The 14,478-nt window shown below is 43.2% G+C and overlaps 1 protein-coding gene across 1 annotated transcript; it reads left to right on the top strand.

The window, feature by feature from the left end:
• The first annotated feature begins 10,083 nt into the window (after positions 1-10,083).
• Positions 10,084-12,143, top strand: LOC121577330 (P2Y purinoceptor 8-like). The gene is made up of 2 exons (XM_045206415.1): positions 10,084-10,796; positions 10,945-12,143. Exons 1-2 carry the CDS (start codon positions 10,435-10,437, stop codon positions 11,699-11,701), a joined length of 1,119 nt encoding a protein of 372 aa, XP_045062350.1. The 5' UTR covers positions 10,084-10,434; the 3' UTR covers positions 11,702-12,143.
• The last annotated feature ends 2,335 nt before the right edge of the window (positions 12,144-14,478 follow it).

Genomic DNA, 14,478 nt, shown 5'->3' with positions numbered 1-14,478 from the left:
CCTTTGTCGTGTTGTTTCTCTGAGTGCTGGGTTGAACCATAGCCTAACAGAACGATCTGGCCACATCTAGGAGGACGAGTTCCCCAGCCTTCAACCACTCGAGTCTCGCCTCTCCGGAGTCGGCAGCTTCTTGTTCCTGATTCCATCCCGAGCACAGAGGAGGAACCTATGCAAGTGGGTCGAGCTCGACTACCTCCAGCAGAGCGGCAACGGCGCCTCCAGGCGGGTGAGTGCCTGTACTGTGGAGACGCCACACACATTCTGGCTACATGCCCTAAGCGGCCAAAAGACAAGGCTCGCTCGTAACGGTGGGTCTACTTGCGAGCCCAGAGTTAGATCCTGAACCCATCATTCCCCGATTACAAGTACCTGTAACCTTACGTTTCCAGAGTCATTCCCTGCCACTCTCAGCTCTCATAGACTCAGGTGCAGAAGATAACTTTATTAGCCACCAGTTCGTTACACAAGCTCGTATCCCCATGGAGCCACTACCTACCCCCATTCGGGTCACAGCCCTTGATGGGCGCCTCCTCGCGGAGATAACTCATCAAACCACCCCCGTTTCCCTAGTGATTTCTGGCAATCATTGTGAAAGCATTCAGCTAAGAGTTATGTCTGGCTCAGCTACCTCCCTAATCCTTGGCTTCCCCTGGTTGGCTCTTCACAACCCACAAATTGATTGGACACGTCACACCATTCTCAGTTGGAGCACTAACTGCCATTCCGAGTGCCTGAGGTCAGCGGTTCCCCCACTAAGTGTAACCCAACTCCTCCCTCAGCTCCTCTTGATCTGTCATCTGTCCCCAAAGAATACCATGACTTAGCGGAGGTTTTCAGTAAGGACAAGGCTCTGTCTCTACCACCACATAGGCCTTATGATTGCCCTATTGAACTGCTTCCTGGTGCTCCCTTGCCCTCTAGTCGGTTATACAATCTGTCCCGACCGGAAAGAGAGGCAATGGAGCAGTACATTGGTGATTCTCTGGTCTCGGGCATAATCCGTCCCTCGCTCGTCTCCTTTGGGTGCAGGTTTCTTTTTCGTGGAAAAGAAGGACAAGTCGTTACGCCCCTGTATCGATTTCAGGGGTTTAAACAACATAACTGTTAAAAACAAGTATCCCCTTCCACTCATCAACTCAGCTTTTGAACCTCTGCATGGCGCCACAGTGTTTTCCAAGCTCGACCTCAGGAATGCTTATCACCTTGTCCGAATCCGAAAGGGAGATGAGTGGAAAACCGCTTTCAACACTCCACTGGGACATTTTGAGTATTTGGTCATGCCCTTTGGGCTTTCAAATGCCCCTGCGGTTTTTCAAGCCATGGTGAACGATGTTCTTAGGGATTTTTTGAACCGTTTTGTCTTTGTATACCTGGATGATATTCTTGTTTTTTCCAAGTCACCCGAGGAGCATGAGTCACACGTCCGTCAAGTCCTTCAACGGCTCTTGGAGAACAAGCTGTACGTCAAAGCAGAGAAGTGTGAGTTCCACAAACAGTCTACATCGTTCCTTGGATTCATAATTGAGAGCGGGCAGGTGAAGGCGGACCCCGAGAAGATCCGGGCAGTGACGGAATGGCCCACACCCACCACCCGTAAGCAACTTCAACGATTTTTGGGCTTTGCTAACTTCTACCGTAGATTCATTAAGGGTTTTAGTAGAGTGGTGGCACCCCTTACAAGACTCACATCTCCTAAAGTCCCTTTTCGGTGGTCCCCTGAGGCGGAGCAGGCGGTAGGGGTTTTGAAGGAACTGTTTTCCACCTCCCCCGTGTTGATACACCCCAATACCTCTCTGCAGTTTGTTGTGGAGGTGGACGCGTCGGACTCAGGTGTGGGAGCAGTCCTCTCCCAGCGCTCCCCCACTGACCAAAAGCTTCACCCCTGTGCTTTTTTCTCCATGAAATTGTCACCCACAGAACGGAATTACGACGTTGGAAACCGGGAACTGCTGGCGGTCAAGCTTGCACTGGAAGAATGGCGGCACTGGCTGGATGGAGCTGAACTGCCGTTTGTGGTCTGGACTGACCACAAAAACTTGGCTTACATCCAAGCCACTAAGAGACTCAACTCACGCCAAGCCAGATGGGCCCTGTTTTTTAGTAGGTTTAACTTTATTCTTACATACAGACCCGGGGTCAAGAAATGTTAAACCAGATGCTTTGTCCCGCCAGTTTGCTGACCCTTCGGAGACCAGCGAGCCTGAGGCAGTCCTGCCTTCCTCATGCGTCGTGGCGGCTGTTCAGTGGGAGATCGAGTCTCTTGTGAAGACTGCACTTGCCACGGACCCGGGACCGGGTGATGGACCTCCCAACCTACTCTTTGTTCCCGAGACGGTCCGGTCTCAGGTGTTGCAGTGGATTCACACCTCCCGTTTTGCTGGTCACCCTGGGATGAGACGCACGTTGACGCTGCTTAGGAGACATTTTTGGTGGCCTTCAATGGAAACTGACGTTCGGGCTTTTGTGGCAGCCTGTTCAACCTGTGCTCGGGGCAAAGCCTCCCATCAGTCCCCTTCGGGGCTGCTGCTACCCCTCCCAGTTCCCAGCCGTCCCTGGTCCCACATTGCCATGGATTTTGTCACCGGCCTACCCAAGTCTGAAGGTAATGATACTATACTTACCATTGTGGACAGATTCTCTAAATCTGTCCACTATATAGCATTACCAAAATTACCGTCTGCCAGTGAGACAGCGGACCTCCTAGTCCAACATGTATTCCGTCCCCATGGAATACCTGTGGACATCGTATCTGATAGAGGCCCACAGTTTACTTCCCGTGTTTGGAAGGTTTTCTGTTCTGCTTTGGGTGCTTCCGTTAGTCTGTCCTCAGGGTTTCATCCCCAGACCAACGGTCAAACAGAAAGAGCCAATCAAAACCTCGAAGCAACCCTTCGTTGTGTGGCTGCTCAACATCCATCATCCTGGGCCAAACATCTGCCCTGGATAGAGTACGCCCACAACTCCCTCACCGCCTCTGCCACCGGTCTTTCACCCTTCGAGGTTACCATGGGTTATCAACCCCTCTGTTTCCTGCTCAGGAGAAGGAATTGGCTGTTCCTTCGGTTCAGGAGAACCTCCGCCGCTGCCAGAGAGTGTGGAGCGACGCTCGGGAAGCATTGCTTCGGACCACCGACAGGAACAAGACAACAGCGGATAGGAGCAGGACTCACGCACCTGTGTTTCATCCTGGTCAAGAGGTTTGGCTGTCATCTAAGAACGTACCTCTTCGTACCAAATCACGCAAGCTGTCTCCTCGGTACCTGGGTCCGTTTGTGGTGGAGTCCATCATTAACCCCGCTGCGGTTCGTTTGAAGTTGCCTTCAGCCATGAAGATACACCCTACTTTCCACGTCTCCCAACTGAAACCTGTGTCCTCCAGCCTTTTGTGTCCGCCGGCTGATCCACCTCCACCTGTTCGCCTCATTGACGACCATCCGGCCTACACCGTCAGTAGGCTCCTGGACTCTCGGAGGCGGGGTAGGGGTCTCCAATACCTAGTCGATTGGGAAGGTTATGGACCAGAGGAGAGGTCTTGGGTCCCTAAGCGTTTTGTGTTGGATCCTCAGCTGATCACGGACTTCCATCACGACAACCCTGACAGGCCTGGTGGGTCGCCAGGTGGCGACCATTGAGGGGGGTACTGTTATGTGGGCAGCTTGTCTCTCCCTTTTCTGTTTCCCTTCCTCCTTGTTTTGTCCCCTCTTTTTCTGTTGTATCTGTATGTGTGTTTGTCCCCTTTATGTGGGTGTGTCTGGAGTGGATCAGGGGGCGTGCTCAGGATCTGCCTCTCCTGTGCAGCTGCGGGTTGTTTCCAGTGATTCCTGCCTACGCAGCTGCATCCTATTCTCTCATCAACCTGCACTACTTATTCCTGGGCATGGCTCTCCACCGGCGCCAGATCGTTGTTCTTACCAGAGCGTTTCGGACATATCTTCCTGCCTGTCGGTCTGCCTGCCTGCCTGCCTGCCTGCCTGCCTGCCTGCCTCAGCCTCTCCTTCCTCCGGAGCCGACTAGCCCACTCTGTTCCTTTACTTCAGTTGTTTTTGGACTAAGACAATTTTAACTTTGATTAAATATTTTTGTTTCTTCCACTCCCTTTGTCGTGTTGTTTCTCTGAGTGCTGGGTTGAACCATAGCCTAACAGTACCTATGATAAAAATTAAAGACCTCTAAGTGCTTTGTAAGTAGGAAACCCTGCAAAATCGGCAGAGTATCAAATACTTGTTCTCCCCACTGTATATGTGTGTGTATGTATGTGTATATGTGTGTGTATATATATGTATGTGTGTATGTATATATATGTATGTGTGTATGTATGTGTGTGTATATATATATATATATATATATATATATATATATATATATATATATATATATATATATATATATATATATATGCGAGAAAAAAAACATGGGGGATTGGAAGTGATGCAGACAATTACATTGATGGAAGTTCCAATCTATCTGAAATATTAAAGCTAATCTACCCCCTAAAAAAATAAGAAATAAAAAAAGACTGCACTCAACGAGCTGTGTAAGGCCATAAGCTAACAAGAAAATGCTAATCCAGAAGTGGTGCTCCTACTGCGAGGGAACTTTAATGCAGGCAAACTTGAATTCTACTACACCGGCTCTGACGCTCGTCGGATGTGGCAGGGCTGGAAAACTATTATGGACTACAAAGGGAAACCCAGCTGCGAGCTGCCCAGTGACGCAAGCCTACCAGACGAGCTAAATGCCTTTTATACTCGCTTCGAGGGAAGCAACACTGAAGCATGCATGAGAGCACCAGCTGTTCCGGACGACTGTGTGATAACGTTCTCAGTAGCCGATGTGAGCAAGACCTTTAAACAGGTCAACATTCACAAAGCCGCGGGGCCAGACGGATTACCAGGACGTGTACTCAAAGCATGCGCGGATTAACTGGCAAGTGTCTTCACTGACATTTTCAACCTCTCCCTGACTGAGTCTGTACTACCTACACAATTTAAAAAAATTAATAACGGAAAAGTGGTGCGTGCATATGTATTCACCCCCTTTGCTATGAAGCCCCTAAATAAGATCTGGTGCAACCAATTACCTTCAGAAGTTACATAATTAGTTAAATAAAGTCCACCTGTGTGCAATCTAAGTGTCACATGATCTGTCACATGACCATTAAGCAAGAGGCACCACCAAGCAAGCGGCACCATGAAGACCAAGGAGCTCTCCAAACAGGTCAGGGACAAAGTTGTGGAGAAGCACAGATCAGGGTTGGGTTATAAAAAAATATCAAACTTTGAACATCCCTCGGAGCACCATTAAATCCATGATTAAATAATGGAAAGAATATGGCACCACAACAAACCTGCCAAGAGAGGGCCACCCACCAAAACTCACGGACCAGGCAAGGAGGGCATTAATCAGAGAGGCAACAAAGAGACCAAAGATAACCCTGAAGGAGCTGCAAAGCTCCACAGCGGAGATTGGAGTATCTGTCCATAGGACCACTTTAAGCCGTACACTCCACGGAGCTGGGCTTTATGGAAGAGTGGCCAGAAAAAAGCCATTGCTTAAATAATAAAATAAGCAAACACGTTTGGTGTTTGCCAAAAGCCATGTGGAAGACTCCCCAAACATATGGAAGAAGGTACTTTGGTCAGATGTACCTAAAATGTAGCTTTTTGGAAAACGTTATGTCTGGCGCAAACCCAACACCTCTCATCACCCCGAGAACACATGCTGTGGGGATGTTTTTCATCGACAAGGACTGATAAACTGGTCAAAATTGAAGGAATGTTGTATGGCGCAAAATACAGGGAAATTCTTGAGGGAAACCTGTTTCACTCTTCCAGAGGTTCTCCTTCCAGCAGGACAATGACCCTAAGCATACTGCTAAAGCAACACTCGGGGGGTTTAAGGGGAAACATTTAAATGTCTTAGAATGGCCTAGTCAAAGCCCAGACCTCAACCAAATTGACAATCTGTGGTATGACTTAAAGATTGCTGTACACCAGCAGTACCCATCGAACTTGAAGGAGCTGGAGCAGTTTTGCCTTGAAGAATGGCCGAAAATCCCAGTGGCTTATAGTGACATACCCCAAGAGACTTGCAGCTGTAATTGCTACAAACGGTGGCTCTACAAAAAATAAAAAATAATATTTTAATTCCAGGTTGTAAGGCAACAAAATAGGAAAAATGCCAAGGGGGGTAAATACTTTCACAAGCCACTGTTTATAGTAGCAGTGGCAGAGGAAAACGACTAGCGTACAGGTCAGACACCCATACATACCCCAAAAGGTCTCTTCACAGTCCCCAAGTCCAGAACAGACAGGTACGCACAGTACTACATAGAGCCATGACTACATGGAACTCTATTCCACATCATGTTACTCAGTCAAGCAGTAAAATCAGATTTAAAAAACAGATAAAACTGCACCTTATGGAACAGCGTGGACTTTGAAGAGACACACACACACACACAGCATTCAAAAACACATGCTAACACATACACTCTACACACATATTTTTATATTGTTATTTTGCTGTATTATTGATTGTATATTGTAGATATGTTATGGTAGAGAAGTGTGTAATAATGTGTTGTGTTTTGCATGGTTTTATTGTATGTAGTTGTGATTGGACCCCAGGAAGAGTAGCTGCTGCCTTGGCAGCAGCTAATGGGGATCCAGAATAAATACAAATACTGTGTATTTAACTACTGTTTTCTCGACATAGCTCATTCTAATATTTCTACTACTGTACATTGCATTTTAGTTACTCTGTTTATACACACCACATATTTATTTATATCCTGGATTCTTGACATAGCTCTATTTTGTATATCTTGTGTACATTAATCTGGTGTATATACATATAGATTGCATTTGGATTACTGTTACAGTGCTATTTGGGTTGTTAATTGAATTTGTTCTGACATTTCTTGATTTATTTTAATTGTATATATTTTGTATAATTGTTTGTGTACTTGCTTAACATTTTACTGCATTGTTAGGAGCTAGTAACGTAAGCATTTCACTACACCCGTTATAACATCTGCTAAACTGTGTACACGACCAATAAACTTCGATTTGAAAGGATTTGGTGAGAAAGGTGAAAGCTGCATGGTTGGACGCATGTGGATATGTGCACGTGTGTATTGATGTGCACACGTGTGTATGTGTGCATCTCCCAATTTCAATGTTATCCAACAAAATGAAGTCTGTAGATTCCTCTTTCTCTGTCTTTTTTACCACAAGGGCTCAAATGTAGTTCTTTATCTACCACTCTGGGAAGAAGATGGAAAAGAAAGAGGTAGGCTTTAAGCTAGCTAGTCATGCCATCTCTGGGTGATCGCCATACACTTCAATCACAGATAGAATAAGGAGATAGGTGTTTCACTGGATGTATAAATCTGAAGTATCCGGTTGGAATTTCCTCTACCCACCAAATATGGTGAGAAGAGGAAGCCAGCAGTGGCCGGAAGTGGGAGAGTATGGAACGAGATGGAACTGGGCCGACATTCTGCAGATTTTCTCATAGAAGAAAAGCCCGATCTCAATACAGTTTTCTGTTCCATAAACTACAATCTGTTACGAACAGAGTGCACTAAGTTTTGTAGATGTGACAATTTTTTAAAAATGGTGTTGTTTACAAGGCGTGCAAGAGCGAATTGAGTTATTGCACACGCACACTTTTTCCAGGTCGTTGTTGTAAATGGGAGTGTCCTCAATCAACTTACCTAATTAAATAAAATAAAATACCAAACAGAAACAGAGTGCACATATCATTACTACACCTTGTTTATTAGTTTTGCCTGCCTATGGCAGTTGCATATGAAGACCTGACGCACTTCCCCTATTCTACAGTAACGTGCACCCGTTTCCTGACCCGCTACAGTACAATGCATTCATCCCCCAACCGCCCCCCTCTGACTCGAGTCTGTGTATTCTCAGAGGTAAGTACTGCTCTGTCTCTTTGCTGCACACTTCATACAGAGATACTTCAATTTGGACTGTTAATGTCCAAAATCTGAATTCAAGATTGATAAAGATTTAGCATAAAATATGTAATTGTTCTTTGTTTCAATTCGTTGTACATTGTCTCAGAAATAGGGATACTATTCAGATATATTCTATTCTACATTTAAAGTTAGAATGAAGGTATTCTGTTTAGATGCGTACAGTACCTGTGCTATTTACTTTTGGCAAAGCTTGTGCTTTGGTTATATAGGTCGTATAAGGTTAGAGTGCCACTTTACTTGCACATGGAAGGGAATTTACTGTGCAAGAGCCAAGCTGCACTGTTGGAATTTCGTGCACTTTTGGAATTTCATACATATTTCGTACAACACTGGAAATGTGTTCTATAGTATATAGAAAGCGCCAACAGATGAAACCCATGAGAGATTTTGCCGTGTCTATTGTGACACAACACGCCTCAGAAACTGTCACATTTGGTTTGTGGTTATTAACCCCTTCACCATGTGAAAGTGTTTTTTATTCCTTGTGGTGTGTGCTAGTGTTGCAGTATTTTACAAGTGAAAGTTCACTCCAGAGCCAAAAACATATTATTGTCACCACAAGAATTTCCAAATATCACAATCAATGCAAAAAAGATTGATTTGATAGACAATAAATTTATACCAACACCTATAACACATGATACAGTTCATTAAACACAATAGTCGTTGTTGCCTTAAGCCCTATTTGCACAGGACTAGTATTACTAGAGAGTTATGTCATTATTACCCAAAATGCCTGTTGTTTCAGAAGACTTTTAGCACATGATTAGTTTTTAACTGTCCCCTTTAATACTGTTTTTCATTCAGAATTGACGTTCTGATGGAAGGCTGGAGGCTGTTCTAGACGTGATGATATTTCAACTTATCGATGGTATAGCCTAATATTGGCTTTCAGTAAGAGAAAGTTTAAATAATCGTGCACTTCAATGAAGAAGCACAAACTGTATGCAGTCATTTAATTAAGGCCAGGCACCACAGTCTTAAATTACATGTTTGCAACTTCTTATACATTTTGAGATTTTGGGGAATTTTGGTCCTTTAAAGGTGCAATATGCAGAAATCGCTCTGCCTGGTTGATAAAATTTGAATAGTTCGCCTTATTTCAGTTTATGTGATAAAATAAGCAATGGATAGTGTAGAGAATCATTGTACCATCTAAACCGCTGTGAAATATATTTGAATTAAACCAAAAATATTGTATTATTAGCTGTTTAAAGCTGGTGTACAAAACCGAAAGTAAATGACACAAAATGAATCTTAGGAACGGGAAGCCTAGAAATAGAGCACATAGAACAGATCTACCACTTCTTAGACTTGCTTTCAATAAGAATGACAGTTCTATAACTCAGATTTTTATGTGAATTTGATCGGGTCGCCCAAAAAGTTACATATTTAATAATAGTACTTTCAAAAAGTAAACTTCAACAATTTGCTGTAAATGTATATTTCCTTTTGTTTATCATACTACCATCAACATTTCATGATTTTTTACCACATTCAATGGACATTCATCTATAATTTAAAATCCTACTACATGTAATCATACATAACTTAAAAAGCCCATGTCATAGAGAATGTTAAAAACTGGACTATATGTAATAACTTACTCTGAAGAGATCGTGATTGGGTCTAAATCAGGTTTCCCAAACTCTGTCCTGGGGCCCCCTTTGGGTGCACGTTTTGGTTTTTGCCCTAGCACTACACAGCTGATTCAAATAACCAATTCATCATCAAGCTTTAATTATTTGAATCAGCTGTGTAGTTCTACAGCAACAACCAAAATGTGCACCCAGGGGGGGGCCCAGGACCGAGTTTGGGAAACCCTGCCCTAAATAAGAGTTTGGCAATTGGTAGGCAAAATTAATTGTTCTTCTCTTTAAATGCCATTTACCGAAAGTCAGACTCTTCCAACATGCCAACACATTTTTCTCAGCTTCAGAAGCATCTGCATTCACAATTTATTTTGTGGTTATCCATTCCCTTGATATATTCTCCAAACTTGTATACAGGAAGTTGTTGATATGTTATAAATGTTGATTCTAGATTAAATGTTCTTTGGAAATATGCGACATAAATGCTGTTTACATACATGTCTTTAGTATTTTACAGATAGAAAGATGAAAAAGTATATATCCACAACCTGCTCTATACATGTCCGGTCCTGGAGTGTCTTAACAAAATTAAACCAAATATTTAGGCTGACTTCATCCAGTGTCTAGGAAAATGGATTTGCGGTATATACAAATATATTTACTAATTTGCATATTTTAGTGCAATATTTCAGGGGGGAAATTACCCTATTAGGGTGTGGTGACTTACATATTTGGTGATCTTTAATTCATTGGCATAATATTGTCTGCCAAGTCTTGTTTTAAAACACAAGTTCAGATCCCACGCGACACTAGCTAGTACATTGGGCTACAGACAAGACAATGCTACCCTTTTACATGAATCTAAATGTCTGTCTGATCATAGGTAGTTTGTGTGAAGTCATTGTCACCATGGCCTGGAGTACCAACAGCACCAAACTGGACAACATCACCTTGTCCCTGTTCCAGAACGCAACAGCCAGCACAGCTATCTCCATCATCTACATCGTGGTCACCGCCATCAACCTGACAGGAAACGGCCTCTCCATGTGGCTTCTCCTCTTCCGTACCTCTCCCAAAACTCCCTCCATCATCTTCATGATCAACCTGACCCTGACAGACCTGGCCTTGGGCCTCGTCCTGCCCTTCCAGATCATGTATCAGATGCAGGGGTATAACTGGAGCCTGGGCCCGGGCATATGCAGGTATTCTTGTTTATTTATTTTATTATAATGTATTTATCCTGATCAGTCCCATTGAGATAGATGTGTCTTTTCCATGCCCTGAGCAAGAGCCAACAACTTTATTTTGTCACAGATGAATAACGATTAAATATATTCTGATCTTCCACAGGCTCCTGACCCTGGTGTTCTTTGCCAACATGTACTGCTCAATTCTAACTATGACGGCCATCAGTGGAGACCGCTACCTGGGCATCTGTTGGCCCATGCTCTTCCGTGAGACCAGGGAAAGGAAGTCATTCGCTGTGATCGGCTGCTTGGCCATGTGGACAGTCGTCCTATCTGTCCTGTACCCACTCATGACAACCGACCTGACGTTCCACGTTCCAGAACTCGGGATCACCACCTGCTTTGACGTTCTGAAGAGGGACATGCTTCCATCAATGGAGGCCTGGGCTGCCTTCCTCCTTGCCCTGTTTGTCATCCTCTTCCTCATCCCGTTCTGCATCACTGTGTTCTGCTACGTCGGCATCATCCGCAAGCTGGCCCGAGTTTCCAAGACCAACCAGAAAGAGAAAGCTATACGTCTCGCCGTCACCGTCCTAACGGTCTTCACGCTTTGCTTCGCTCCCAACAACATCCTCCTCCTGGCTCACACCATCCGGAGGCTCTTCTACGGGGACTCCCTCTACATGGCCTACAAGCTGACTCTCTCCCTCAGTTGCCTCAACAGCTGCCTCGACCCTTTCATCTACTACTTTGCCTCTAGGGAGTTCCGTCAAAAGCTGAGGCAGATGCTAAGGCTGAGAACACTGAGCAGTCTGGACACAGGGAAGACAGACCCGCACCGAGAGAGCCTGTACTCTGCCCAGTATGTGTCTGGGGGTCAGGGTGGAGAGAACAGAGTTTCTGTTAAACAACACTGTTAAAAAACGTAACCTGTAAAGTGGAGAGAGAGAGGGAAGACGACAACCAAGATGACATGTCGCAATATCTCATGTTGGGTCAAATGACATTTCAAAATCATTTCACAGGATGGAATGTTTTTGTGTGCTGTATATAGATCCAGTAACAAACCAAGGCAGAGGGTGCTTCTGCATTTCCAAAGTTAGGGCTCTATTCAATCAGATCCGCTTTAGCCGACATCCATATAGCTGTTGTTTTGACACTGTCAGAGGTGGAACTGCGCTAGAGCTGTCAAATCCATTGCCAAGAGTGTGCAAAGCTGTCATCAAGGCAAAGGGTGGCTATTTGAAGAATCTCAAATATAAAATATAATTTGATTTGTTTAACACTTTTTTGGTTACTACATGATTCCATATGTGTTATTTCATAGTTTTGATGTCTTCACTATTATTTTATAATGTAGAAAATAGTAAAAATAAAGAAAAACCCTTGAATGAGTAGGTGTTCTTTTGACCGGTAGTGTATATATAATGTATGTTTTGTAATTTATAATTACGCTTTTGATGACCAACGTAATGATGATCACCTGTCATTATACAAGTAACATTTCCACCTGCCACTATATCAATTCAATTACAAAGGAATAGAAACATACTTTTTAATATTTTATTCAGTTTGTTTGAGTGAAGCCCCAGAGCAACCAGCCCTAATGGTAATAACAGCTCCTACACACCCATCTTTTTTTTTTGGGGGGGGGGTATATCAGGGGTGTATTCATTCCGCCAAAACAAGAGTTTCTATTGGACAAATTCAGGTAGGTTCCTCCATGTTTTGTTTAGTTTTCTTTCGTTTAAGAAACGATTTGCAACAGAACCAGCGGAATTAATACACCCTAGGTACGTCGCTCCTCCTGCTTTTGTTATTTATATATAATTTCACTGGATGGCACTGTCACATCAGGGTCCTGGCACTGCTCATTGACAGCTACTATGTAAGTTCCCACGCTTCTGGTAAGAAAATTACATTTTATCAGGACGGATTTTCAGACGTATTATTACGTAACGAGTCATACTCATATTTTCCTGTAATAGTCAGTCAGTCAGTCATCTGTTTAGCCCTATGTGAGATCGAGGTTGTAGTCTGAGCAAGGCCGTTCTTGTCAAAACATCGAGATATTAAATGAGATGAGAAACGATAGGTACTCAGTGGTGGAAGAGTACCCAATTGTCATACTTGAGTAAAAGTAATGATACCTTAATAGAAAATGACTCAAGTGAAAGTCACCCAGTAAAATAGTACTTGACTAAAAGCCTAAAGCTATTTGGTTTTAAATATACTTAAGTATCAAAAGTAAATGCAATTGCTAAAATATACTTAGAAGTATACATCTTTTCAAATTCCTTATATTAAGCAAACCAAATGGCCCCATTTTCTTGTTTTTTTTTATATTTATGGATAGCCAGGGGCACACTCCAACACTCAGACTTCATTTACAAATGAAGCATGTGTTCAGTGAGTCCGCCAGATCAGAAGCAGTAGGGATGACCAGGGATGTTCTCTTGAAAAGTGAGTGAATTGGACCATTTTCCTGTTCTCCTGCTAAGCAATACTTTTGGGTGTCAGGGAAAATGTATGGAGTAAAAAGTATATTATATTCTTTAGGAATGTACCGAAATAAAAGTAAAAGTTCTAAATAGTAAAGTACAGATACCGTAAAAAACTACTTAAGGAGTACTTCAAATTATTTTTACTTAAGCACTTTGCACCACTGTAGGTACTACACTATTAAAATGTTATGCCACACCGTCAAAGACATCTACTGGAGAAGTAGCCAACCCATGAGATTGATGTCGGAATGAACTAGCAAAACGTGGGAGAAGGGTGCAATTGCATCCCGCAATTCAGGGCGTTCCTGCATGTGGGCATTCCTGGATCTGCAGGAACCCCACTTTATACTTCTATTGGTCCATTTTTAACTCCGGTACACAGGCAGGAGGCGGGGGTACTCCAGTACAGTAGGTGGCGGTAATGCACTATAATGTTGGATGCCAACCGCCGATAAACCCCACAGAAGAAGAAGAGGTGGGATGACAACTGGAAGGTACCCAGCTAGCACATTTAGTTCCTTGGAAGTTGTGGTAACATACATTTTTGGTTTCCCATTGATTCTGGGAATAAAGCCATACGTTTCCTGACTGGAAAAACCAAACGTTTTTTTAATCGTTCTGAGAACAGAAGTGAAAATGTTGCATGTTCTTGTAACATTTATTTTTATGTTGCAGGGAGGTTCTGAGAATGTTTTACTCTGGTTGCTTGAAAGTTTCCCTGGGAGGTTTTATTAACGCTCTGAGAATGGAAATTATAGGTTAATTGGAGGTTTTTAATAACTTTCAATAAGACTTTTAATAACACTACTATCTTATTATATATATATATATATATTTATTAATTTTTTTGCTCCTGAACTACTTCTACTCTCAACCTCTCCGATCATTTTCATGATGTCCATCCGGTTTGCTTCTATATGCCATATCTTTCTAACTGTGCTCTTTCCCAAAAGCTCCCAACATACAACCTATATACTTATTATGGACACAGAATGCTTACATTATTAGCTATCTTTGTTAATATTTGTTGTTATTTGTTATTAGTCCCATCCTTCAACTCTATTCAATACCTCCCATCTATCTCTTAACACCATCCATATAGGATTTCTATTTGCCATATATATTTCAACCGTACTGTGATGTTTTACAAAAGTCCTGAACATTTCTATTCTCATTGCTTCTACAGATTGTGA

This window comes from Coregonus clupeaformis, chromosome 23 (genome assembly GCF_020615455.1).
Source record: "Coregonus clupeaformis isolate EN_2021a chromosome 23, ASM2061545v1, whole genome shotgun sequence".
NCBI classification, from domain to species: domain Eukaryota; kingdom Metazoa; phylum Chordata; class Actinopteri; order Salmoniformes; family Salmonidae; genus Coregonus; species Coregonus clupeaformis.
The sequence above is the reverse complement of the archived record's forward strand: the minus strand, read 5'-3'. Positions and strand labels throughout refer to the sequence as shown.